Raw genomic sequence first — 27,459 nt, 5'->3', positions numbered from 1 at the left:
TTCTGCAAGATACTGATCGTGGAATAATTGATGACGCGCAGCTGGAAAATTGATACTTATAAGATTTGTCAACAAGGCTCTTTCCAACAAGCACCAGCTGATCACCTTATACATGGTGTCACTTGGGTCGCTGTCTCCTATGATTAGAGTGGGGTGTAATTCCGCATTGTTTGGGTAGGTTTAAGGAATTGTTATAAAGGTGCAAATATAAGAGATACTAAAGACCACTGGAGAAAGTTTAAAGAAAATGCTTTGGCATAAATGATGAAGAAAAAGAGATCTCGTAGTAACGTGAAGGTAGGAAAGTTGGTAACGGAGTGATACCAATATAGGAATAAAAGGTAAAAGCTAGAACATGCAGTGACATAATTCATGATGGATGGGAACGTCCAGTTTCCTTCATTTCGAAGTAAAGATGTCTAAAATATCAAGTTCTTAGTAAAACCAACCAATATGTAATTAATTTCCTACAAGTACTCTTAAAGCAATATAAATGATCATTTATTTGAGTCTACAAAATGGAAATGCAGCGACGATCAACTAAAATGGCTACTCCTCCTCCTTGGTATTGTTTAATTTATGTGCATTTATATACTTTACAAAACAAACAGCTCTCTTTAAAAGTCCATTGTTATGAATCTACTATTGACAAAGAGGTTCATAATTAACCACATTGAGCTCTTTAGCAAAAGCTATAGAATTAGTTTTTTATATGCATGCTTCCTCATTTTTACATCCAAGTATGTCCGAACCGATGGAGTAGAATGGTCCTAAGGTATCATGTAACCATAATTTCACAATTCACAGTAGTATTATTATATGGTTCTATAATTCAAACCCCAGCTTTACTGTCGTTGGCTTTTTATTTAAATCAATTCTCATCTGGCTGTATTCATTGCATTATTTCTTGCCCTATCCCATCAACCATCCTATTCATTGCACACATGACCTGAAATTCTCTTGGAAAATATAGAATGTGTACTGAAATCTTATACGGGCTCTTTAGAATGTGTCCTGATATCTTATATGGAATCTTTTCTTACCTACTGATGTCACAAGCAGATAGCATGAAATTGGAAATAAAAGAAAAGAGAGAGAAAAGCTACAAAAGGCTTCTTGTTTCCATTACACTGATGATGATGATGACAATATAGAATCATGTCAGTAAAAGAAAACCAAAAAGTAAAAGAAGTTGGGCGCATGACCATGAGCAAAACTTTTGATATCTTGTTAGTCTTCTCGTCAGTCCTCCCTCTGTTCTCCTTCCCTTCTTTATGTTTGTGAGTGTGGTCAGTTCACATCACCTCCCATGGTCTCTATCTCACTTTTGACTCTCTCTTTCTCTCTGCAAGCAAGTGCGATCTCCTCTCACCTTCCCACCCATCCATATCATTCCATTCCAAAGATGGGCGTCTGAAAGACTGCCACATTGGGCTTGGCAGGTTCGTGGTAGTAAGAGGGGGGTGGTGTGACCCAGCTCCCCACATAGCTGGAGCCCTCGTAATTCCCTCCAAATGCAATAGGGGTTGCATACGGTATAGAAGAGCAACTATTGTTCTGTGATTGCTCTTGCTGCTGTTCCACAACACCACCGTTCCACACAAGGCTCCCCCCACACCCTTGGCTTATAACACCATTAGAAGCTGTAGAGAAATCCATAGTCACACCAGAGGAGAAGAGACCGAACCCTGAAGCTTGATTACTTTGCTGCTGCTGCTGCTGCTGCTGCTGTTGGAGTGCAAACAAGGACCAGAAGTCCTGATCGTGCTTAATGGGGAGCGCAGCAAACCCAAGTGAGGCCGAGGGATCCCGGCCGTCCAACAGCTGCTTGGCTTCCACAGTCATGGCGTCAGATGAGGATGATGGCGAAGATTCTGTGGCCTTGGAGGGCCGGCCTGTCATCCCGCCAATGGGGAGGTTGCTGTTGGCTATGCTCTTGACATCGTAGCGGCTAATGTCGAAATTTGTCACTGCATTGAGCCCCCGAAACTTAATTGCTGCAATGTCATAGGCCTCTGCTGCCTCTTCCTGCGTGCCTGCGGTGCAAACCCACGTCCCATTCCATCAATATCAATCACCACTTCTATTCTTCTATGTCTTTGTTTCAATCAAAAATCGAAATACTTACTAAAGGTTCCAAGATAAAGATCTTTGTTGCCTGCCACCCTTCCAATTCTTGCTTGCCACCGTCCATGTTGATGGTGTCTATAAAATGTTTTATAATAACACGGAAAAGTTTAACAAAACTTTACGTATAAAGACTAACTACCAAAAAAATTCGCTATGTATACGCCAACATTGAACTGCAGGATGGATGGACTGATGTCACGAACCTGGTGACCCCTCTATAGATCGAGGCGCCTCTGGAGAACCCAGAGCTCTTCCTGTACAAATCCAGACAGGCACAGTTTTACTTCAGAAAAAAGACACGTAAAGGTACATAAGGTTGCATGCATGCATGCATGTGTTTGAGAATTGAAATCACATGGTGACGTCGTCACCTTCTGAGCGATGCGACAAACTCCTGTCGTGTCATGTTCTTCATCTCCTCCAGCTCCTTCTCGTAGTTGGAGATCTATCAAATACGTATGTATACATTAGTATCCGTATATTCATTTAATTACCAAATCTAACCTCGTCGTTCATTCAAAAAAACAAAAGAATAGCTTACTGGAAAGTTGGTGGTGGTGGTCGGACCCCAATACTTGAGCGCTGCGAGATCGTAAGCCCTCGCCGCCTTCTCCTCCTTATCGTATCCACCTACATTTTTTTTTTAATCTAATAATTCGACTGATTTCTATTTTTAGATCTTTCAAAATTAGGGAAGAGAACAACATGTTCTTACCAAGATAGACTGAAGAACAGCAACAAGACAGCATGTCAGCCAATCAGAACGCGCCACGAGTACAGCAGCCAGGATCAAGAAGCGCTTGTTAGCAAACTAAGCAGGAGAAAACTTAAATTGCTCTTGTGGCGGATGTTAGCGAGAGCGGCGTACCTTGCCTTCCTTTCCGGCTCTGCCCCTCCCGGCGGCAGCTGTTGTCCCACAGGTGCGCCTCGTATCTCCCCGTCCATCGATGCCTGCCCAAAATACCCGCCGTCTTTAAACTTAAACCCTACAGAGGGAGAAAATGGGAAATTTTTTCTTCCTGTGAAGTCTTCACACGAAAATTCCTCTCTCTAACCTGGTGACGCCGCGGTAGATAGATGTGCGCTGGCCGAAGGTTTCGACGGCCTTCCGTGACTCCGCCGGCGCCGCCACCTTCGCCATCTCGGAGTCCTGCTGCTCCGTCGCTGGTAGCCCCTGCAGGTACCCGGCAGCGATGTGCTTCAGTTCAGAGTCGTAGATCCCCCCTGCATCCCCGGTCTCGCCGCCAGCGTACCGCCCCATCGGTTCCCCACACCCGCCGAGGAAGTCCTCCAGCTTCGGCCCCACCACCGCCATCGCCGCCACCTCCGCCGATCCTCCCCGCTCCTCCGCCGTCATCTCCCCCCCACCTACAACAGTTCCACCCGAAAAAAGAAAACCCGTCATACTTGGAATCATAGAAGCCATATGAGAGGAGGAAGGCGAGAGAGAGAGAGAGAGAGAGAGAGAGAGAGAGAGAGAATAGAGATGAAGACCATGTGGAGGGGCGGAGGAGAGAGCCTCGAGGAGGTAGGGCTGGTGGTAGGATAGGGAGAAGGCAAGCCAGCTGTGTGAAGTGTCCATGTCCATGGCGTTGCCAGGGTATTCCCGTAATAAGGAGTTGAGGAGAAAGAAAGCTTTGATTTGAATGCTTTGAGGAGAAGAGAAGGGAAGGTGGACACACATATAGAGGCGTAGTAGATGGGGGCTTAAGGAGATGAAGAAGAGAGAGAGTGTAGGTGCCAGCACGGGAATCGATGTTTATTTTAAATTTTCATTTATTTGTGAAATTATTAAAATGAAAATCTTAAAATAAAATCAAAGAGCCTGGGGCAAGTGGAAGCTTTTCACGGGCTACCGTGGCGGTCTTCTTGACCGCTTAGCAAACAAGACAAAGAGCCCACATCTGGTACTTCTACGGAACTCCTAAGGATAACGTCGCACATGCTAAAAAGACAAAATTAGCTGGAGAATTTGAATATTTGATTGGTGGGGCTGGTTAGCTTGGGGATTCCGCGGGGAGGAGTTACGGGTGTATGGGGAGGGGGAAGCAAGAGAGGAGGGCAGGGGAGGGGACACGAGGACCCCATCCAAGAGGCGTCGCGCGGATCACATTCCCTCTTGCCGTCTTCTCGTGCGATGAGATCGTGCCACGTGGAGCATCATTACAACCCACGGCCGCCGCTCTTTTTCTAGCCCCTTCTCCCTCTTTTCCTTCGATTCCCATCACCTGATGCCGGGGGGGGAGAAGTAGGTGATCCAACCCTCGGAGCTCCCTGCTCCGTGGACCCTGATGCTGGAAGCGTTCTGATATTGATCGGACGGTTGCTAGAATAAGTCACAACCATGATGGAATGTCCGTCCATCATGTGATACTATCCGTCCGATGATGATCGAGTCGTCCGCATGGTATCTGGGCCCTTTGCTGTCAGGAAAAAACAATATGGGGGTTCTTTTTTCTATTTTTGGAAAAAGAAAAAGAATCGGTGGAACCCACAGCCGACAGCGTCTGATTTAGATCACATGGCGATGGAGACGGGTCACTCGGTTTTTAAGCCGCTGGATGAAGTGCTGAGAATTCCTTATTATCGCCGGTGAGCATACCGCTAGTTCAAGAACCAAATGGACATGGTCCCCGGCCATAAATAACCTAGACGGCCACGTGGTTACGCGGATCGGTGAAAGTTGAAACACTGGGGGCGGTTATGGGACCTAGAATCACCGGGCGCCATCCAAGATCGCGGTCAAACGTTGATCGGACGGTGGTGGGGCCTCCATACCGCTGAGATCATTCGCCTCCCTTTGATCGCTTTGTCCATCATCACGCGGTCCGACAGAGAGAACGAAGTGCGAGCATGTCAACCGTACACGGGTCCACGGCATCATTGAGGAGTGACACTGATACACAACCTGGTATGATGATCTACAGCTGTGGGGTCGCGCAGCCGTTTGATCGATATTTCCCACATCGGCTGGTAGGGAAGATGGTGGGACCACTTTTAAGAGGAGGAGGGAAGTGGAGAGCATCGGCCATGAAGACCGGATAACGTTCTTGGTGAATGCCTTCACGTCCAAGGGAAAGGGACAGCTAGCTGTTCACAACGATGGGAATAATAAAATCGGATGCTACCACCCCCTCGGTGACCTAACTTTTCCCCCTAGCCCATGGTTTAAAATAACGTGCATATGTTACAAAGTCACAAAAGAGATAAGACACCAATATACAGAATATATAAAAAAACTGAAAGGAAAACGTTCACAAAATTTTATTTATCATCACTAAAATATGCTTGAAATACAATACTGCATGTCCCTTGTATAAAGTGGCCTGCTGGAAATTGTCCAAAAAAGATAAATTTTTGAATCACCTAAAATTCCCTAATATAGACTCTTGTGTGTAGTGTTTAGAGCAAGGTGAATTTTTTCTTATCTATTAAAGATTTCATAAACAATAGTCTCTGGTCATGGTTGAGGCAATCGAATCTACTCCTCCCAATTTAATATCAGCTTTCCAATTTATTGTCGGTCATCCCGATTATGAGTCGGTGACAGATGACGGTCCATCAAAGTCAAGTCACCAAAAGAGGTCCGATTCGACTACAGCTTCTATAGGTCTCAACACTCGATTTTCTATCGATGTCGGGAGACAACTTATCGACTATTGACCGGCAAGCCGATCGATTGTTGGTAACATTCGATTGGCTTTCCTAACAGATACGACGTAACGATTTGATCAACTACATATTCACTGATCAGTCGATATATCAGAGTTACCGATTGATGATCAGTCAGAATATCAATAGCACCGACATACGATCGGTGCGCCATACTTACCGACATACAGTCAGCATATCAGAAACCATCAATGCATAAAGTACGTAATGACTACATACCATATCGTCAGTGGATATTAACTGCCCACCCCACGTTCACATAGTGTCGGAATAAGCAGGATCCATATACCTAATCATTACGAACTGTTACCAATAATTCATCTATAAAAGAGAGGTAAATGAATAGTATTGGTAAGATACTTCTGGACTGATACTCTGCCAACTTTAATATTTAATTTCTTGTTGACCATTCCTCACTGATTTAAGTACGGAGGGTCCCCACTGGACACAACTCCGATCAATGTGGGCTTCTTTTGCAGGTGCTCTTTACCGACGTTAGCGCTCCAGGGGATTGGCTGCAGCACATGGAATTTGAGATCAAAATCTTGTTATTGATTGTGGTTAGATAAATCTTAGAATGTCATATCCAAATATTAGAGCAGCAATTCTAATCAACATATATGCTTATGAAAATTACAACAGTAAATACTACACAAAATCATGTCATATAATGGTCAATCTAGATAGATCCTTTTTTTTTGGCAATTATTGCCATAATACTTCAATTCGAGGAGGAGTAGCTTAGCTGGCATACATCTGAGGAGGAAGTGCAGTGGTCAGCAGAGATCCAAGGTGGAAAGGAATCATTTGGAGACCTCCAAAAGAAGTTCGATCATTAGAACTTCTTTGATGGAGGATCCTTCAATGCTTAAGTCAGTCAGAGTCTTAGAAACAGTAAGAAAAAATCTAGCAAGAGAGTAGAGTCTTTAACTCAAAAAATGCTTATCGAAGGATTTTTTTTTTCAAATGGACAGTCCACTATGGTATGAGAGCAGTCCATCAAATCAAGGTACAGAATATCCTACAAGATCGATGGGCAGAAGTCCCTGGAGTGCTCCGCCACAAAGATACAACCCAATCTGCAGCGCTATTCGTCTCTCGATAAATAGATCGGATCGACACCGCAACAGAATAATGAAGAATAGTCCAAATATCACAAAGGAGTGAATGTGCCTTCAGCTACTTCGTGTTACTCTGGATCCAACCAATGACGATAGTAGAATCTCTCTTAATGAAAATCTTTTCCGTCCGCAGCTCCTGCCTGACATAAATGATACCAGTCTAGACGGCATGTAGCTCAGCTCCTGAGATCAAAGGCTTAAGAAATTAAGAATCTCCAGCAGCCAACAGCCTAGTATCAGAGTCCCAAATAACAAAATCTGCTCCGCCTCTATCATTCCTGATATTGTCATCAAAATTAATCTTAACAAACCCTTAAGGAGGGACCTTCAGGAGATGAAAATAACCTTGAGAGCCAAAGGGTTCTCTGTCACTCTCTTTTATAGTGGGAGGAGAGATACGTTGCCTAAACTAAGTAAATATTTAAAAAAATCGTGGCTTACGATCTGCCGTGAAAATGATGATTTATGGCTCTAAGTCATGCACCACGTCTTGTTGTAACCGTTGGAAGTTCTGCTGTAACCATTCAATATTTAAGGGACGTGGGATCGGCCCACGTTCTCCTTGAAATGGCTCAGCATTTTTAGATCTTCGAGAGTCGTTGGCTAGGATCTGACCATGAGGTCGGCAATTGGACAATGTGATTTTGGCATGAAGCTGAAGATAATATCTTTGAGTGGAGTGTGATATAGTTGTCCGCCTTCTTCTGGCTCTTAAGAGACCCAGCTAGGATGATAGCTGTGAGAAATTTCTTACGAAAGGAGTAGGACATCCAGATAATGCATGCGATCGAGGTCAACAAAGAGACCTCGATCATTTGCCGATGAGTATACCCAAAGATAAGTCCCGAGAACAGAGGTGGTACAGCTCCATAGCAGCAACAAACCTCTTGCTATCCCCTTTTTTTTTTGGGGTTGTTGCAGCCAATCCCCCATCGCCCGATCGTCGAGGATCGCACACCTGCAAGAGAAGTCCTCACAGACCGGAGATACCTTCGACGGGGACCCTCCAACGGTCAAGTCAAAGAGAGACTAGGCAACAGCGAAAAATCAGAGGTCCAGCTCGAGAGGGCTAGGGAAAGCTTGGGAGCTGGAGGGAACGTCAGAGCTTGAGAAAGCTTACCAAGACTGTTGCCTTACCCCTTTTTTATAGTAGAACGCGGCGTGGTCCCGTCATGAATGGTGCAGACAATTAGGGAGTTGTTAAATCGCCGGGGGCTGTCAAATCATCGTAGACTGTCAAATCGCCGTGGGTTGTCAGAACGAACCCATGTTCTCGACAGGATAATGCCCCAGGGCGGTCACACAGCACGTCCTTAACAGGACAGCAGTCCATAGCGGTCGTACGGTATTTGGAAGGGCTAGCCGACCATACGTCGGTATTCGGCTGTCGGGACGTCGGGTAATGATCCGGAGGCACCGTCGGCTGGTTTGGTGCCTTGCTTAAGTCGGACGTCGGCTGCCACCCCCGACAGTGAGTCGGTAATATGGGTTTGACCGCTCGGTCGGTCGGGAACAGTATGGGTCGGTTTGGCCGACACACCTTCGATCGGATATTGTCGGCAGCCGTCTGTCGGGGTCATCCGTCGGTCGTCGGTCGTCGGTCGGAGTCGTCCGTCGGAGCCGTCCGTCGGTATATCCCAACAGGATTAAAAAAAATACACAATAGCATACATAATAAAAAATAATAGTCAGAAAATAATTATTGTCATTTGATTCTTTTGCAGTTACTTGATTATTTAAGGACCGAATAACAGTGTTGGGTATGTTTGACTATCCGTCGTTTCCTTGACAATTTTTCTTTTATCATAACAATATTGTTAGACGGCTAGATTGCATAAACAACAGCCTCATATCCATAATTAATGATTAACACAAGGTTATTCCAAGAGTCGGCAACAGATTAGACCGATAGCAAGTAGGATAAGATATACTTCTCCCAACCCTTGCCGGATCACATAGGTAATCTTTGTAGTAGCATCTTGTCCATGGCTCCATTTATGTGCATCATTTCAAAGTTTTTAACCATGGATGTGCTTCTTGTACCATGGAAAAGAGATGACCAAGTTACATTGGAATCTTAGAGGTAGGAATTGATGCCCACAATAGGAGTTAATATACGCATATTACATGTGTTTCATAAGATACAGTCATTGCTTCGGTTAGACATCTATATCTAAACTAATTAGTTCACGCTCAGAACCAGAATAGGCCAAAATGAGAATCAAAATCGGAATCAAAATTCATATTAGATTTGAATTAAACAAGTGGATACTTTTGAAAAATCAATTTTTTAAGCAAATCTAGTGGAATGAAATTTAAATATTAACACCTTGATCGAGAGTTTGGAAAAGAAAAAAAAAAAAAAATATATATATATATATATATTCTTTTTGATTGAGGTTTAAAGAAAGAAAAAAAATAATTTTTTTTCTTCTTGATTAGAAATAAAATTAAAAAAAATATTACAACCTTCTTTTGCTATTATACTCTTGAAAGAAATCCAATAGATTCAAAAAAGGAACAAGAAAAAAAATTATCTTTTAATTTTTTCTATCTTTTCTTTTGTTTTTGTTGATTTTTTTCATTGACAAGAGTCTCAAATTGAATGGAAGGCTTAGATATAAGGTTTGAAATAAATCTTAAGATTCAAATATAATATTAATTTTAGTTTTTATTATTAAAAAGATAAGATAGAAATTATAAAAGATTCACTAGCTCTCAATTTTTTTCTTTCTAAATTCATTTGATTTGAAGAAAAAAAAATTATAGATTTAAAAAGATTTATATTCTCTCTGTTTCTCTTTTTTTTTTTTTATAAAAAATTTTCAACAAAAAAATATTAAATTTATTTTTTATTTATTTTTTTATTTCTTATTCTTCCCTCCCAATCAAAACATAAGAGAACAGTCAAAAATAGATTTCAAAAAATTAAAGCATATTTTTACATTCATCAAGAATCAAAATGAGAATAGAAAAATTCTCTAATCAAATAGTTGGAATGAAACCATTCCTTTCCATTTTCGTTTCAGAGCTTTTCAACCAAATATATTCCAAAACCAAACGACACAGTCTTCCTTCACCTGGCCGGTGCGAACGGGGAGCTGGACGGTTGGAGACATGGCGGTGACGGGAGTCGACGGTGAAAGGGGAGGTTAAAATAATCCCCCCGGTCAGTGGAAACGAATCATTCCCCACGTTCCACACTTGACCGCACCACCACGCTCGCTCATTATTGTCTGTTAATCGATGTCATCTGGCGGTACTAATCTAGTTTTTAAAAATAAACTAGGTCGCCAGGATCTTACGCTGCTGCACGTGTCACCGGACGGTGCGTGGACCGCGTCGTGGAGAGCGCCCAGCGCGACGCACGGAAGCACGTGAGGCGCTGAGTCCGTCCTGCGGCCGCATCCCACCCACGCCGGCCTCGCACGTGCAGGTCGAAGGGTATCCGAGGATGGAGGAGCGAAGGGAAGGAATCCGGTCAAACGGAAGAAGGGTGGGGATCACGTGGCCATCGCCGTGGCCGCTGGAATACTAAAAGGCGAGAAAAGATGGTGGTTTTTAAGTTGCGAGAGGAGAATGGATAGCCATGAAGAATTGAGGCCACGTCACAAGAATTGAGACGGATAGGGATGGGGAAAGATATCTTTAGCAATGGAATTTTATAATATATGCGTACCTAAGTTAGCTTGTTGCCTGTTAGGCATGTATCTTTGCTTCTAGGGTGGGACAACTTTTAGTAATGTTATGGTATTGGGAAAGCTTAGAGATCCCATGTGCTTCAACAATGCCTTGATGCTATGGTTTGGCTGGTATAGAGTCCCTTGGTTGCTTGCTCCTACCCTATCAAGATATTTAGAAGGGCTGGTAGCTATGCTTCCCAAGGGGTTTTCGTATGTCCCTTTAAGGCACCAACATGGCATGGTCAGGCACGGAAAGATAAGCACGAGATGTTTGCTAGGGTTTAGAGGTGAAGAAAGTGGATGAGAACAAACAAAGACACTGGAAAGATTGAATATATTACAAACATAATTATAGCAGGACATTGTTAGCACCTTTTAAATTGATTTGGTGATATAATATGGGGTGGGTGTCGGAGATTCCTGCTCCCGCAAAACATTTGTAGATTCTCCCTCCGGCATAATCTAATGTCATTAAATTAAGGTTTGAGCTTTGAACAAATTACTGTACATGCATGCTCCTCTTCAAACAATTAGTTTTATTAGTAATATTTGTGATTCAAAATTGAGGTACATTTTTTCTGATCCAATTAAATTTTATTGACATCTCGAAATATAGTGAATTTGATGCAGAATCTTTTATATATGGAAGATACTCATATAATCTTTTATATATGGAAGATATCTATTTTATACAACATCTTTTATATATGAAAAATATCAATTAGGAATTGAGCAAATTATTTGGTCAATATTTAATTTATATACTTAGATTTTTTTTTTCCTGCAAGAAAAGCTAGCTAAGATTTTTCTTATTCATTTCTTTGTCTTCAAGCGTAAATCATTGTGCCTATAAATTGTAACTCCTTGAGGATCTTTAGCATCAATAAATTGAATTATTTTTTTGATTCTTAATTATTTTGGTGGTTCTTTTATAGCTTCGGTGTTTGTTTTCTTCTCAAGTTATTCGAGAGCTTCGAACAATGCTTCAGATTTATCTTTTTCATACTTCGAACGGCGTCAGATGGTATTAGAGCCTCGAGTCTTCTTCGATATTTGATCTATGACCCCCAATGATGCTACAAGCAAGAACAACCTTATGAGCAATCACCCCGAGGCCCTATCTTTGGCGGATGCGATGGCCGCACTTCAAGACCTATCAAATAGGGTTAACATAATCAACCATCATTTAAAAGGAGTGGAGATAGAAGTACAAAATCCGCATCAAATGGTGGGTTGGCCCCACCACCAGGAGGAGACCTACACCAACCAACATCAGGGTGTTGATGTCCATCTTAGGGACTCAGGGCCATCAAAATCTGAATCCAAAGATGAATCATCGAAATCTATATGGAGGAGCGAATGATCATATATGGATCCAAGGTACCTATCGCCCACCTCCTATGGATATGATAGAAAGTAGCAATGAAGACGATCTGCTAGAAGAAATACTCCAGCATGATTGTAGGAACTTGTTTGGAGGGAGCCATATGAAGAACAAAATTTCTCCATTTAGTGTCCATATCTCTATTGACAAAGTGTTGCAATGGCTTTATGAGGTGAAAAACTTCTCTATGTCGGCATACTTGAGGAGCAAAAGGTGAAACTTGTTGTATATAAGTTTCGAGATGGTGCAGCAGCTTGCTTGGGAGAAGTTCGTTGCACTCGACGTCATTTGCTCAAACCACCAGTTGCAACTTGGGCAAGATGCAAAGGATGATCGAGGTCGAGTTTCTTCCATCAGATTAATTATGATCAGTTTCTATATCAATAATATCATAATTGTCATCAAAAAAATCAATCTGTGGGTGAGTATGTTTCGGAGTTTCAACGACTTGGTGCCCACAATCAACTATATGAGATCAAGTCTCGAAAAGTCACTCGTTTTATTACTGGAATCCGACAACCATCCAAGATCAGGTGCAACTGCAATCTATTGTTAGGATGCATAATGTTATTCATGTTGCTAGATGTATCAAGGAGTAACTATCCCGCACTACCACCAGAGACTCCATAGTGGAGTGAGTATCCTTTGGAGTCGTTCATTCTGACCAAATCCAAAGGAGAGATGAGGGAACAAGCAAGGCTAAGCCAATTGCTCAAAATCCTTATGCACGATCTATGCCAGCTATCTGTTATAGATACAGACAACTAGGATACAAATCAAACCAGTGTCCACAACCAAGAATAAATCATCAAGCCAACATTGTCATCACCACGGAGGACAAAGATCAAGTTGAGCAACACTATAAAGATGAAGTATGTGATGAAGATGTGAATGAGGAGATCAACTATGGAGATATTAATGAAAGCCTTGTCATTTGAAGGATTTTCTTGTTTGAAAAGTAAGAGAACTCCCAAAAGCATTATATATTCATGATCAGGTTTACTTATCAAGGAAATGTATGCAATATTATTATTGATAGCGGTAGTATAGAAAATCTGATTTCACAATATATGGTTGACAAGTTCCAACCGAAAATCATAAAGCATTCATCTTCTTATTCCTTTCGATGGATCAAGAGAAAAGAGCAAAAAAAGATGACATAACAATACCTAGTTCCTATTTCTATTGGACGGTCTTACAAGGATGTGATTCTTTATGATGTCATTGATATGGATGTGTGCCATCTGTTACATGAAAGATCTTATTAATATGATATAGATTCAACTCACAAGGACAGAGACAATCTATTCATTTTCCATGAAGATGGCAAGAAGATCACTCTGACCCTACTAAAAGAGGACCAACCCAAAGTTTCTAAAGTGGAAAGAAAGTCTTTCTTGATTGTCAAAGATCTTCAACTCGAGCTAAAGGGTGGAGAAGACATGTATGTCCTAATATTTTCAGGAGCATTTACCTGACTTCACGAGAATCTCCAAGATCTTTTCTTTTTTGGTACAAGAGAGGGGCAAAGCCCAATGAAATAGAAAATGGTGCTGAAAATAAACTAGTGTCTAAGAAATGGAGTGCTAGCAAAATCAGCGAGAACAACGTGATAGATAGACTGCGGAAGTAGGGACGTTGAATCAAACTCCTGATGATAGTGAAGGCTTGTGAGATGATCCACCGGCTGGTTAGCTTCACGTAGAACATGGGAGATTTTGAAGGCATCCAATATCGAATAGCATTGGATAATATCAGACAACAGAGGCAGAGTGGGAGTATTGTTCATGTGAAAATATTATTTGTTTAGGTGCGTCTTGATCCAATTGATGACACTCAAAGAGCCACCCTCTAGCCATATGCGATGTAGCTAAGAGAATAAACTACTGTGGTCATGGCATGCCAGGCGGCTTGTAGTTCAACTTCGGGCACGAAAGAAGCATAGGAAGTACTGGAAGCTGCATATAGAATAATCCCATAGTGATCCCAGATGATGTAACCAAGATCAGATCTGCCAGCCATCCAAGATGAGTCAAAGTTTATCTTGACAAGATCATAGGAAGGGGGTAACCAAGACATAATTGAACTGGGCTCACAGAGCTGCCGGTAACCCAGAGCTGTGAATTGATAGTCAAGGACGCAATATTCACTGTGGACTCAAATTTTGAAGCATGCCAGAGGGCCGTGTATAAAATCTCCAAGATCTTTAATGTCCAAAATCTCTTCAAATTTCATGAATCTTTCCAAGTTTTGACGACAAGTGCTAATTCGAGGATGAGTTGCATCCAAATAGAGGGGATCTGATGCAAAATTCTTTATATATGGAAGATATCCATCTGATTTTTTATATAAGAAAGATGTCCACATGATACATGATCTTTTATCCATGAAAGATGTCAATTAGGGATTAACTAAATTATTTGCTCGATATTTAATTTCTACACTTAAATTTTTTTTTCCTGCAAGAAAAGCTAGCTAAGAATTTTCTTATTTGTTATTTCCTTTTCTTCAAGCACAAGTCATTATGTCTATAAATTGTAACTCTTTGAGGGTCTTTAGCATCAATGAATTGAATTATTTTTTCTATTCTCAATTATCTTAGAGGTTCTTTTATAGCTTCGACGTTTGTTTTCTTCTCGAGTTATTTGAGAGCCCCGAGCGATGCTTCGAGTTTGTCTTTTCCGCACTTTGAGCTGCATCAAAACTTAGGACCAAGGTACTTCAATAATTTGGCAAGTAATTAGCAACCTTTAACATTGATAACTTGTCTTACATTTAAATAAAACAATATCTGCATTTGATATATGAATATATCATAGTCTTGGAGTTTGATCGGGCACAAAGCAATGCGGTTGGACACAATTTTAGCCACCTGATTGGGAGTCATTTGCAGGAATTAAGTTAGTGTTTTCAGATCGTACTAGCATTAGCTACTAATGCAATCAGCTGCAAGCGCAGAACACCTAGGTGCCTAAGGCATTATGAATTGCCAATCCTTCTCATCACTCAATTTCATTGGTTATGTAAAGTGTCAGCAGAATATTGTCCAGAATATGGCTTATGTTTTACTTTTATAGGACAGCATATAACTAAGTCCAATTTATAAAGTTAATGTAATCAACTTATATAATAACATTTTAGAGAATATATTACTTTTAAAATTATAGAAATGGACTCATTCGGCCTACTGTCGAGTCCAAGAGTACGGGTGCCAGTCAAGTAGCTGAACGTCAAGCATGGCTGTCACGCTGTCCCATCAGGTCACATCAAGTTCGATCATCCAGGAGCCATATCCTGCACCGCCAACTGCATGCCAAGATAAGAAACAACGAGGTCATTAATTATGCCCCACGTGCGATAAGGCGTGTCGCCGCAGCCATCTGCGCATCGAACGAAAGGCACATCTACTGCCAGAGCCAATAGGGCGGCCTGTACTACTCCATATGGCCAAAAAACCCATAATGGGCCTTCTCTCTCTCTCCCTTACTTTGGTCCCTCTATAAATAAAGGTAAGAAATGACCCTTCAGGTATGCAATGTATGTTCCAACGTTGAGACTCTGCTCCTCCTTCTATTGAGTTTCATCTCTAACTTGAGCATCGGAGGATCCTCATTGGAGCAACCTCCGATGGGACTTTTCTTATAGGTCTCGCTCTCCCGATGGCCTGGTGCTCCATCAAACCCCAGCCGCTTCAATGTCAGGCGGAGATCATTATTAATGCATATTATAAATTCTCGCTCTCTTTCTTAACCATCTTTGCGGTGCCTCCTCTCCGATGGACGAACTCCCATTTTTTAGCTTTTTGTCGCATAATATCCAGGTGCAGCGACTCGACTCTAGGCCGACTACCCCATCGGAGACTGCAATAATTTCAAAGATTGATCTCCTATAGACTTGATCAAAGAGCAATATAGAGAACAAACAATTCTCCTTGAGCTGCTATAGAAGTCCAAAGCTTAAGATTCACTGGCGATTTGTCATACCTAACTTAAGGATAAGAGCTGTTCAATTTTTGAACCAAACCCTATCCAATCTTCTAGAGCTTGTACTAGAAACTATAAAACACCTCATCACTTCCACATCCCCATTACATGAGAGAGAAGAAGACTTGACGATGATCTACTCTTAAATTATTTAAACCCTTATAGCACCTATCACAAACTAGTAAATTTCAACTACAAGCTTAAATGCTCGAAATTTAACTTGCTCCTTCGGAGGCAATCTCTCGCGACAGTTCTTGGCTTCTTCACATGCTCTAGAGATTCGCAACTGCCTTCTTACACGTCTTGTACTATTTCACATGAAGTGGATCCCTCACTGTCAAGGTTCTGTGTGTTGCTTCCTTGACTCCTCTCTTTGGAGACATACTCTTTAGTTTTCTTTGATCTTTCCCTCCTCTTATATTGATGAACAATGATTGTGCTCTCTTTCTTTTTTTTTTTTTGATATATGATTGAGCTATATTTTCAATTCTATCCTCCGTCGCTGTCTTGCATCTCCCCTTTCCGTCATGACCTTCTGCCATTTTAGATTATTGATTTCATATATACTTCGTAATAATAATAATAATTTTAAAAGGATAAAAATTTACTAAAAGGTTTTGTTTAATAAGAAGTCTTGACAATGTGAAGTTTTTTAACAACTTTTAGATTCTTGGAAAGTTCGAGCCATTGGGATCTTCTACCGTCTTAATATATATATATATATATATATAAAGTTATATTGTTTCTGAAAAGATATGTATGCAACATTTGGAATTCATAGAGCTACATCGTTTCTAAAAAGGAATGTGTATAGTATTTGAACTCGTATAAAACTATTGGAATATAAGAAACTGAAACTAATTTTCTTACTTTTCCTGGCTTGCTGTCTGTAGACTTCCTTTCTTATATTGACCTACTAATTTGAAAACTTCTTCAATGGGTACAGTTCCTAAGAGAGAATTTCTGAAGTGCTACTGAATTTTTCTTGGTTAGAAATTATATTTTGGGGTTAGTATTTCCAAATTGCTATCTACATCAATAATAGAAAAATTATGATGCTTAAGATAGTTTCTTAGAAATCTTTTGCCTCACAATTTTCTTGACCACATTTTGAATTCTTGTCTATACCACAGCAATTGAGGCCAGTGGCATTAGCTAACTAATTTATCTTTCTTGTACTGGAAATTATTGAGACCGAGTACACGTAGTTTGCTCTTTATCCTGTGGCCTTTGTCCTTGCACAATTCCTTGATTGCGGTGGGCGAAGTTCAGTCAGAATAGAAGGTAATTTAACATGAGAAATTGAAATGCACTTGCAGAAAATGTTTCATTACTTTATAATCCCAGATATTGTAGTGGAAGTCATTTTCATGCAAGAATGTAGATCCTCCATGCAATATTACTTGAGAAGAGTTTCTTAGTTGAAGTTGTTCTCTCGAGATACATATGGATGTTCCATTAAGTCAGCATGGGCACAAATCAATACTAATCACCTTTAACTGGTGATCGACCTGTTTGATGCTTGCAAGAGGAAGCATCAATGACTGTGATCCCCATTTGGTAAGTGCACTTCCACTTACTGGTGGACTACTCTTGTTTTTCCACCAAATATAAAAACTGAACTAACTAGAGTGTGTTTTTGGCCAACAATCATGTTCAGCACCTCTCCCCCTAAAAGCTTGCCCTTAAAGGTAGGCTAGGTTCAAATATATGAATATTGCTCGGGAAAAAACAAAAAGGGTGTGTGTAACCCTTGGAAAGAAGATACATATAGAGCATTACATGGACAAATTGGTAGCATCATTTCAATATAAGCAAATGATTGTTAATCGAGAACGAAATCATAGAGATGTAAGAGTGAGAACTTTTGCAAGTCATCAACGGCATGGTTGACCATAGTCCCGAAAAGCGAGCTTCTTGTTAACTAGAATCTTAAATTGCATACTATCTGATACCTATTCGCCATATCTTTAATTCAATATATATATTTATATATATATATATATATATAAACTCTGTTTCTTGAACCATGACAACATTACATGGAGAGTTTCAAATTTACAGAGTGTATAACCTGTCCTCTTCTTCGTTTCTAATGATTAAGAAGACAGCAAATTTATTCTACATCAAGTATAACTCCCCACATGGAAATCATAAACATCAAAGATTCTCTCACCATGAACTCGGATAGATGAGATCTCCAAATTTTTAAAGAATCTATCCCGGTATAAACAAGGCTCAAACTCCTCTAAACACACATCAAGAGTCCCACCTCTTGACACCACCAAAAACCGCTAGCTTCAGTGGCCTCATGAAGCAACCATTAGAAGCCACCCGAGTGCTTGAATTACCACGACTTGAAATGCACTTACGTGCTTCCTTCTGTCTCTGGTTTTTGCTTCCAAGGCTCGTCACCGCGTTCCAAATCCGAAACCTCAGCGGTGTCGAGGTTGCTTCAGCTATGCAGCTGCGTCGAGCAAGCTGTGCACTCTGCAGCATCGGTGGGGGCCTGAGCGGCGGAATTGCTTCACTTCCAGTCGGCCTCTTGGGCGTACCCGGACGTGTCTCCCAGTCGAAAGGAACCTGGCCGCGTGCTCTGTGATAAACTCTAGGCGACAAGTCCACTGGAGCTGAATCCCTGGAAATAAGCCGAGCACAGAACCGTTCATCACCGTGGAGGGATGAGAAGGGCACCGAGTAGTGGTCTTCTTCAGCTGGAGATTTGGAGTCCATGATATCCGTTATTTCCTCCAGACTAGTTCTCAAGCAGAGGTCTGTTTCGTCTGATACGAAGTAAAGAGAAGTTGCTTACGTATTTATAGGGAGACTGGTGATGCTGGATTTTAGACCATTGGCAAGGTTGGAGACACATAACATAGTTGTAGCTTTAATTGGAAGACTACGTTATGTACTTGAATTGGGCTGGGCGGCTGTTTACATGCCAATCGCTGAAACCCTAAGTATGACCAATATTGAACGATTCGAATTCAATGCATGGAGTCTGAGAATTGAATGTTGGCCTATAATGGAAGAATAAGATTTTGATTAATCCCTATTCTGCGGTTGTGCCATGGACGTCGGCAAGTTCAAGTAATTCCACATGTAACCATGATTAAGACATGAAGGTGTGTGGAGGCTTTGTGCTTTGCTAACCTAAGGTAACGTTGAACAATGAGAACAGACTCAATGAATTATGATATGCACACCTAAAGCCAGTGATTTTAAAATCTGATCTATTAGAAAAGAATGTTGTTACGGAAGATTTCCGACTGTATACGGATGCGGCTGGAGCAAACTGGAGATCACTAGAGCTGCATTCCTGCAAAATAAGTTTTGATCGGAATTGGCTCCGACGAGGACCCTTCGATGGTCAAATTAGGAATCTAACGCAACATAGGAGAAGGAGAGAAAATCACAAGAGAGCACAAGTCTAGTGGGCACATGCACCGAAGCCAATTTTGGTTGAAACTTATTTTGTAGGAATGCTGCTCCGGTGGTCCCCAATCTGCTCCAGCCATATCCATACGCGGTCGAAAATCTTCCGCAATAAATGTCTTAAGAGCTTTGGTCATAAGATTGGCTAAACATTCCGATTTTTTGATGAACTGAACAAACAAGATGGTCGGTGCCAGATTTTATGGTTAAACTTCGCTTGTTGAACAACATTAAGTCATCGGTGGTGCAGTTTCTATCTAGAAAACATCAAGGACAACAAACAACCTTAGCCTAATCAGCAACCATATCAGCAGTTTTGCTTTCATCATTGCCGATTTCATTCAAGCAATCCATACACGTTAACCAGGTAGATGATGTTCATACTACCAAATTAACACATTAGCAGGGCCAACTCCAATTCAAGATTATCTAAAATCTTATCTAAACAATGAAAAGATTGCCTGAAATTCAGAGGCATAATAAAACTGAAACAAGAAACAAAACAACCGCAATATAAAAAAAACTATCATATATTATCATACTCAAGAGAAATGTACTGATTATTCTCTGTTTGAATTGCAAGCTAGAAGAGAGCAGCCCATCTAGAAAGTAAACCTAACGCTGCATAGCTTGGACCAATGAGTTCCCAATTTATACTATACATTCAAGCTGAATAACTGCAATCGACACCTAAATTTACTCTTGCGCTTGAGCTAGTTCTTCTGTAACACAATCGTAGTGGGCCACAAAAGTAGCATCCAAAAACCAACAATCCAGTCGGATATGGATTGACTTGAGTTAGCTATTAATTTATTTGTCTTATACTATGATTGTGTTCCATACATTAAAATTCATTTGCTGTTCACTTTTAATTAGATTCCTAAAGCATCTAGATTTTTTATTTCTTTTCGGTGGTTAGGTTGGGTGGGTGGGGGAAAGGTGTTGAAATCTTCTAAAGATATCTGGTCCCTTTGAATATAGTATCCCACTGTTATAGCTTCAGACAAGCTTATAATGTGTGGGAAGTTGAAAGCTCATTAACGATCGGTGGTTGTGAAATTTCCCTCTCCAGCATTACCACCCCGAGATGTTTCGCCACTGTAGGCTCTCCTTCGTCTATAACCCAACGACCCCACAGATGAGCAGGCTCTTTCCAGTAGACCATTCACGGGCTCGGCCCGTCCGGCCTGCTCACGGATTTTTGGGCTGGGTCGGGCCGAAAGTTTTAGGCCCGGCGGGGATCACCCTGCACAAGTTTGCAGTTGGAACCTATGGAAAGAACGGAACAACATCCTTTTTCCTTTAGTTTGTAGCAATAGCAGCAAGTTTATAGCCAGCAAACGAAATCCTCATTTCTTCGCTGAACAGGCAACTTAACCAAAAGAAACGCCAATGAACAGAATCAAGCGAGATGTGTGTCCAATTGAATAAGCAGTACAAGCCAAAAATGTTACCGAACCTCCATTACCTCCTACCTACCACACCTACCGTTTACTAACCTCTTTTCCAACAACATCCTAGTCTTCAACTAGCTTCAAAGAACTTAACTTTAGTCCACTATCTACTTAATCGTTGTAATTTGTTGCTATTTTACGGTATCTGATTTCATATGGATAATGTTGCAGCCAATCCTCTAGGACGCCTGACATCGGTGAAGAACTACCTGTAAAAGAAAGTCTACTGACCGGAGTTGTGTCCGATGGAGATCCTTCGATGCTTAAATCAGTAGGAAGTGGTGAACAGAATATTGAAAGTAGAATTCGACAGAATTTAGTACAATAAAAAATCTTTTATCATTGCTATTTCCTTATCTTCCTTCTATAGATAATTCAGACGTAACCATTGAGCACGTGGAGTTTCACTTTTTATGGCACTAAAGAGTAGTTAAACCTTATTATCGAACCATAATCATGGAGTTAGTAGATAGTTTATGCCTACTAACGGTCGTGGTATGTGGTTATTTTTTATAATTATAATATCATGATTGTAGATTAGGCAGTCGGCCATGACAGTCGGCCATGTGACAGTCGGTCATTTGATAGTCAGTAGTTTGACAATCGGCCAGTTGGAAGTCGGCCCTTAAGCAGTCGGCCATTTGACAGTCAGTAGTTTGACAATCGATCAGTTGGAAGTTGGCCCTTAAGCAGTCGGCCATTTGGCAGTCGGCCGTTTGGCAGTCGTCAGTTGGCTATTAGGCAGTTGTCAGTCAGTCATTAAGCAGTCGGTACATATCGAAGTAAGTTCGGTTAAGGAGAGCACTTAACACTTCGGTGTAAGATCTTTTTCGTGGCTCATTGAGGTATCCCCTTGACTGAGATGTTCCATCATTAGGGTGCTCTGGTTATGGCAGCCGTCTACATTTTTGACTATCCATAACTTCCGTCCACTCAAAATTAGCCCACTTTGGCTTTAATCTTTGCCACCAGACCCCATTTGGCTTTAATGGGATGTGTTGTGGTTTTTTAAAACAAAGTCCACATGTTTGGTTGGGAATGATGTTTTGCCAATGGTCTACTGGACAGCAAAGCATCCCTCATCGATGTCAGTGGGATTTTTATGGACAATCTGAGCCTTTGAGGATGATGGTGAGTGTCACTCAGGCTGGTCAAAGAGGAATTGACTGAAATTAATAACCCCAAATCCCAAGCTAGAGATGGGCTGGAAGTTGACGACCGATAGAAAATGAATAGTAGTTGTCTGGAGATATTAATAGCCGAAGGAGTGTCGGCAGTTGACAATGAAAATCGAATATGCATCAGACGAAATCGAATACGGTTCGATTGAGGCTGGTTACCCACTATTGGCGAATGGTGCCCTAAGGGCAGCAATAATTGTTCAAGGTGTGGGAGATCGATAATAGATCGGATACTGACAATAGGTCGGTGATGGATAATAGCAATGGAGATAATTGATTCGGTTGAGCAGATTAGAAACTAAAAGGATATCAGTCACCACCGACAATAGATTGGTTGAGTCTGATCTTCAACTGTTGATAATGGCGGTTGCACATCTTACCCTTGCCAAGGGGATCTACTTGGCCTAGATGATGAACCTACCAAGTGTCCCCAGAGAGGGGGTTTGAGCAGGTTGAGATGCTCGATGCTAGCAATTGTCGATGTCGGGGATGTTGCAAAAGGCCTTCACGATTTTAGGTTCCTCAGTGCTATACACGATGACGGAGCTTTTGTGGGGGACAGTTGCGATTGTTGAAAATATTAAGAACCAAAGAAGGATCAGATCCTGACAAGAAGTTGGTGAAGAATATTTGGGAGATCACCATACGAGGCTTCATATCATCCAAGTTTCGAAGTCTTCTGCAAGGATAATTTTACCCCCAACAGTGGCATTTATGAAGTGGACATGGCCTTCATTTAATTGAGGAGAGAGGGAGAATATGGAATGAGTGAGCATTGGAGAATAGGAAGGGTTATACCACCATATAGCCCCCCACTTTCGAGCCCAAGCCATTTTCTTTTGTTCGGATAAAGAAAATAGTCGAATTACAATTATCGAGTTTCGATCGATTGCCATTTTATTGTTGTGGCCGGATGTAAGTCAACTGCATTAATCGATTTATTATCAAAAATCAATCATGGTCGACCATGTCGATACACTTTATTGTCGATTGAATAGTTGTTTGTCGATCAACAATCGTTTCACCGTCAGAAGTCGTGATTTGCCCCCAAGTCATGCATTTGAACAATTGAAGCTATAGCTTGTATGTTGGAGATTCCCTATTCCAGTCTATTTCATATGACCTCTTCCTGATCAGTCTAGATGGGAATACTGATCGGCATAGATATGAATACTCGTTGGCCTCTTCTTAATTGCCTACATATGACCACTAGTCGGTCTGAATATGAATAGTGGTCGGTCTGAATATGAATACTGGTCAATCTCCTCTAAGTTGATCTAAATATGGTCACTGGTTGGCCTAAATAAGACCACTGTTTGGCCATGATTGTGCTTCAGCCATAATGATGGCATTTCAACCCTGATGACTCTCATGATAGTTAAATCGTGAAAGTTTTTTCCCTTTCGAGCCCCCCACTGTCGATGTCCAGGAGGTCGAAGTGGTAACGATGATTGAAGTGGCAGCATCGAAAGTCGAGCAACAGTCGGTGTAGTTTCTTTCTTTTTGTTACTGGATTTTAGTCTAACTTTTCTCTTTGTTATCGGACCTTAGTTTGACTTTTGTAGCCTTCAGTTGATTATGAAAAAAATTTTCGAAAGTGTTGTCTTTTTGAATGTGAACATCATTCATCATAGATGACTCTTGCAGAGTCGAATTGATGTATTTTCTGACAGACTGTAGTCGAGTCTATATCTTCCATCCAATCATGATCGAGTTGGCATATTATTCCATCTGATTGTAGTCGAGTCAATATATTGTTCCATCTGACCATAGTTGAGTCGGTATATTATTTCGTCTGATCGTAGTCGAATTGACATATTCTTCCATTAGACTATAGTTGAGTTGGTATATTATTCCATTCGATTATAGTCGAGTCGACATATTCCTCTATCCGATCATAGTCGAGTCGACATATAGAGTCATCCAGCTAGAGTCGGCATGTAGAGTCATCCGATCGGAGTCAGTATGTAGATTCGATCGATCAGAGTGGGTATGTAGATTCGATCGATCAAAGTTGGTATAAAGATTTGATCGACTGAAAGTCAGCATATTGTGAATGTCGAATATGTCAAAAGCTAGCAAGCATATCCTGAATGCTGGGAGGCTAGGAGTCGGCACGTTGTGAGTGCTGAGAGTATTGTCGGTGCAGAGTGGGACACGACAACTGTGCCTTAGAGGTACAGTCTATGACACCAGCTCCTTCGATTGCTGTTGTTGTTATTCTACAGTTTGTTGAAGACTGTGAATAGCTTCGATAAGTGTCTTCATCTCAGTCTTGAGTTTTACCTTGATCTGATTTTGACTTCGGATCAGAAATTCTGTGACTGCTATTTTGCAAGAGAAAAATAGATGCTGCTGTTGCTGTGTTTGCTAAAGGCTGGAAACTGTACACAACCTCCATCAATGTCTTCACCTGCTACATTAAGATAGCGAATTATGGAACGTCCGTAGTGATTACTGGATGCAAGGAACTAAACTCTATCGGTGGAGGTGGGAGATCGTCCTGATGGGAAGGTTGCCTGGCGGAGTTGATGGAGACATTTTAGGCTCTCATTTTTTGCATGATTGGATTCTCTCCCACTTCCTGGCATGCCAATCTATTATGATCAATCTCCAAGTACGCCTGACGTCAGTGAAAAGCTATCTGCAAAAGAAAGTCCACTGGTCAGAGTTGTGTCCGACGGAGATCCTCCGATGCCTAAGTCAATGGAGAGTGGTGAATAGAATATTGAAAATAGAATTTGTTAGATTTTAGCCCAGTCAAATGTCTCTTAACATTGTTGTTCCCTTACCTATTTTTTATAAGTAATTCGGGTGTAACTGTTGAGCACGTGGGATCTCACTTTTTATGACATTAAAGGATAGTTAACCTCTATCATCGGACCATAATTATAGAGTTAGTGGGTAGTTTATGCCCACTAACGATCGTGATATATGGTTGTTTCTCATGATTGTGATATCATGATTGTAGATTAGGCAATCAACCAAATCAGTCGGCCATTTGACAGTTGACAGTCGGTTATTTAGAAGTCGGTCCGTATACAGTCGATCGTTTGGCAATCGACCCTTAGATAGTCAGTCGTTTGACAGTCGGCTATTTGACAGTTGGTCCTTAGGCAGTCGGTCATTTGACGATCGTTTGGCAGCAATTAGGCAGTTTTCAGTAGGCCATTAGGCAGTTGGCACATATCAAAGTTAGTTCGGTTAAGAGGAGCACTTAACACTTCAGTATAAGATCTTTTCCATGGCTCATTGAGGTGTCCCCTTGACTGAGACATCCCATCATTAGGGTGCTTTAGTCATGGCAGCCATCTATATTTCTAACTACCTATAAGTTCCATCCACTCAAAATTAGCCCCCTTTAGCTTTAATCTTTGCCACCAGACCCCATTTGGCTTTAATGGGATGTGTTGTGGTTTCCTAAGACAAGGTCCATGTGCTTGGTTGGTAATGATGTTTTGCTAATGATCTACTGGACAGCAAAGCATCCCTCATCAATGTCAGTGGGGTTTTTATGGACAATCTGAGTCTTTGAGGATGATGGCGAGTGTCGCTCAGGCTGGTCGAAGAGGAATCGGTTGAAATTGGTAAACTCAAATCCCAAGTTGGACATGGGCTGGAAGTCGATGATCGATAGAAAATGAATAGTAGTTGTCTGAAAATATTAGTAGCCGAAGGAGTGTCAGCGATTGACAATGAAAATTGAATATGCATCGAATGAAATCGAATACGATTCGGTTGAGGCTGGTTATACACTGTTAGCGAACGGTACCCTAGGGGTAGCAACAATTATTCAGGGTGTGGGAGATCGATGATAGATCGGATGCTGATGATAGCGATGAAGATAATTGATTTGGTTGAGCAAGTTGGAAACTGAAAGGGGATCAATCACCACCAACGATAGATCAGTTAAGTCTGATCTTCAATTGTTGATAACGGTGGTTGCGCATCTCACTTATGCCAAAGCAGATCTACTTTGCCCAGATAATGAACTTACCAAAGTGTCCCCAGAGGAGGGGTTTGAGCAGGTTGAGGTGCTCGATGCTGGCAATTGTCGACGTCGGAGATGTTGTGGAAGGTCTTCATGATCTTGGGTTTCTCAGTGCTATACACGATGAGGGAGCCCTTGTGGGGGCCAGCTGCGATTGCTAAGAATATTAAGAGCTGAAGAAGGATCGAATCCCGATAAGGAGTCGGTGAAGAATATTTGGGAGATCACCGTATAAGGCTTCATATCATTCAAGTTCAAGGATCTTCCGCAAGGGCAATTTTACCCCCAATGGTGGCATTTATGGAGTGGATGTGGCCTTCATTTAATTGAAGAGAGAGAAAGAACATGGAATGAGTAGGCATTGGAGAATAGGAAGGGTTATACCACCACATAGCCCCCTACTTTCGAGTCCGAGCTATTTTCTTTGGTTTGGGCAAAGGAAGTAGTCGAATTACGATTGTCGAGTTTCGCTCGATTGTCATTTTTTTGTTGTAGCCAGATGTAAGTCAACTGCATTAATCATTTTATTATCAAAAAACAATCATAGTCGACCTCATTGATACACTTTATTATCGATTGAACAGTTGTTTGTCGATCAACAGTCATTTCATCGTCATAAGTCGTGATTTGCCCCTAAGTCATGCATTTGAACAATTGAAGCTATAGCTTGCATTTTGGAGATTTCCTATTCCGGTCTATTTCATATGACCTCTTCCTGGTTAGTCTAGACATAAATACTGATCGATGTAGATATGATCACTGGTCAGCATAGATATGAATACTAATCATCCTCTTCTTAATCACCTATATATGACCACTGGTCGGTCTAAATATGAATAGTGATCGGTTTGAATATGAATACTGATCGGTCTAAATATGAATACTGATCGGTCTCCTCTAAGTTGATCTGGATATGATCACTGGTTGGCCTAAATAAGACCACTGTTTGGCCATGATTGTGCTTCGGCCATCATGATTGTGGTGTTTTGGCCTTGATTATGGTGTTTCAGCCTTGATGACTCTCATGAGAGCATAATTGTAAAAGTTTTTTTCCTTTTGAGCCCCCCACTGTCGATGTCTAGGAGGCTGAAGCGGTAACGGTGATCGAAGTAGCAGCATCGAAAGTCGAGCGGTAGTCAGTATAGTTTCTTTATTTTTGTTATCGGACTTTAGTCCAACTTTTTTCTTTATTATCGGACCTTAGTCTGACTTTTGTAGCCTTCAGTTGATAATGAAAGAAATTTTTTAAAATATTATCTTTTTGAATGTGATCATCATTCATCGTAGATGACTATTGTGGAGTCGAGTTAATCTATTTTTTGACTGATTGTAGTCAAGTCTGTATCTTTTATCCGATCATGGTTGAATTGATATATTGTTCCATCCGATCATAGTCGAATCGGTATATTATTCTATCCTACCATA

At 41.2% G+C, this 27,459-nt stretch overlaps 2 protein-coding genes across 2 annotated transcripts; both read right to left on the bottom strand.

Moving 5' to 3' along the window:
* Window positions 1-1,103: 1,103 nt before the first annotated feature.
* On the bottom strand, window positions 1,104-3,773 carry LOC105039637 (AP2-like ethylene-responsive transcription factor AIL5). Its single transcript, NM_001303564.1, is given in 9 exon segments — window positions 1,104-2,036; window positions 2,129-2,205; window positions 2,334-2,384; window positions 2,502-2,575; window positions 2,672-2,760; window positions 2,846-2,854; window positions 2,999-3,081; window positions 3,186-3,498; window positions 3,625-3,773. Coding segments are annotated over 9 exon segments (1,437 nt in total). The 5' UTR covers window positions 3,719-3,773; the 3' UTR covers window positions 1,104-1,389.
* A 14,294-nt stretch (window positions 3,774-18,067) lies between these two features.
* On the bottom strand, window positions 18,068-18,746 carry LOC140854853 (uncharacterized). The gene has a single exon (XM_073250899.1). It carries the CDS (start codon window positions 18,704-18,706, stop codon window positions 18,233-18,235), a length of 474 nt encoding a protein of 157 aa, XP_073107000.1. The 5' UTR covers window positions 18,707-18,746; the 3' UTR covers window positions 18,068-18,232.
* Window positions 18,747-27,459: the final 8,713 nt, after the last annotated feature.

Source organism: Elaeis guineensis, chromosome 1 (genome assembly GCF_000442705.2).
Source record: "Elaeis guineensis isolate ETL-2024a chromosome 1, EG11, whole genome shotgun sequence".
NCBI classification, from domain to species: Eukaryota; Viridiplantae; Streptophyta; class Magnoliopsida; order Arecales; family Arecaceae; genus Elaeis; species Elaeis guineensis.
Note: the sequence above shows the minus strand (reverse complement) of the source record. Positions and strands in the feature narration are given on the sequence as shown.

Bases quoted from the DNA above. Each gene is read 5' to 3' on its own strand.
- LOC140854853 (XM_073250899.1), bottom strand. From the start codon at position 18,706: ATGGACTCCAAATCTCCAGCTGAAGAAGACCACTACTCGGTGCCCTTC.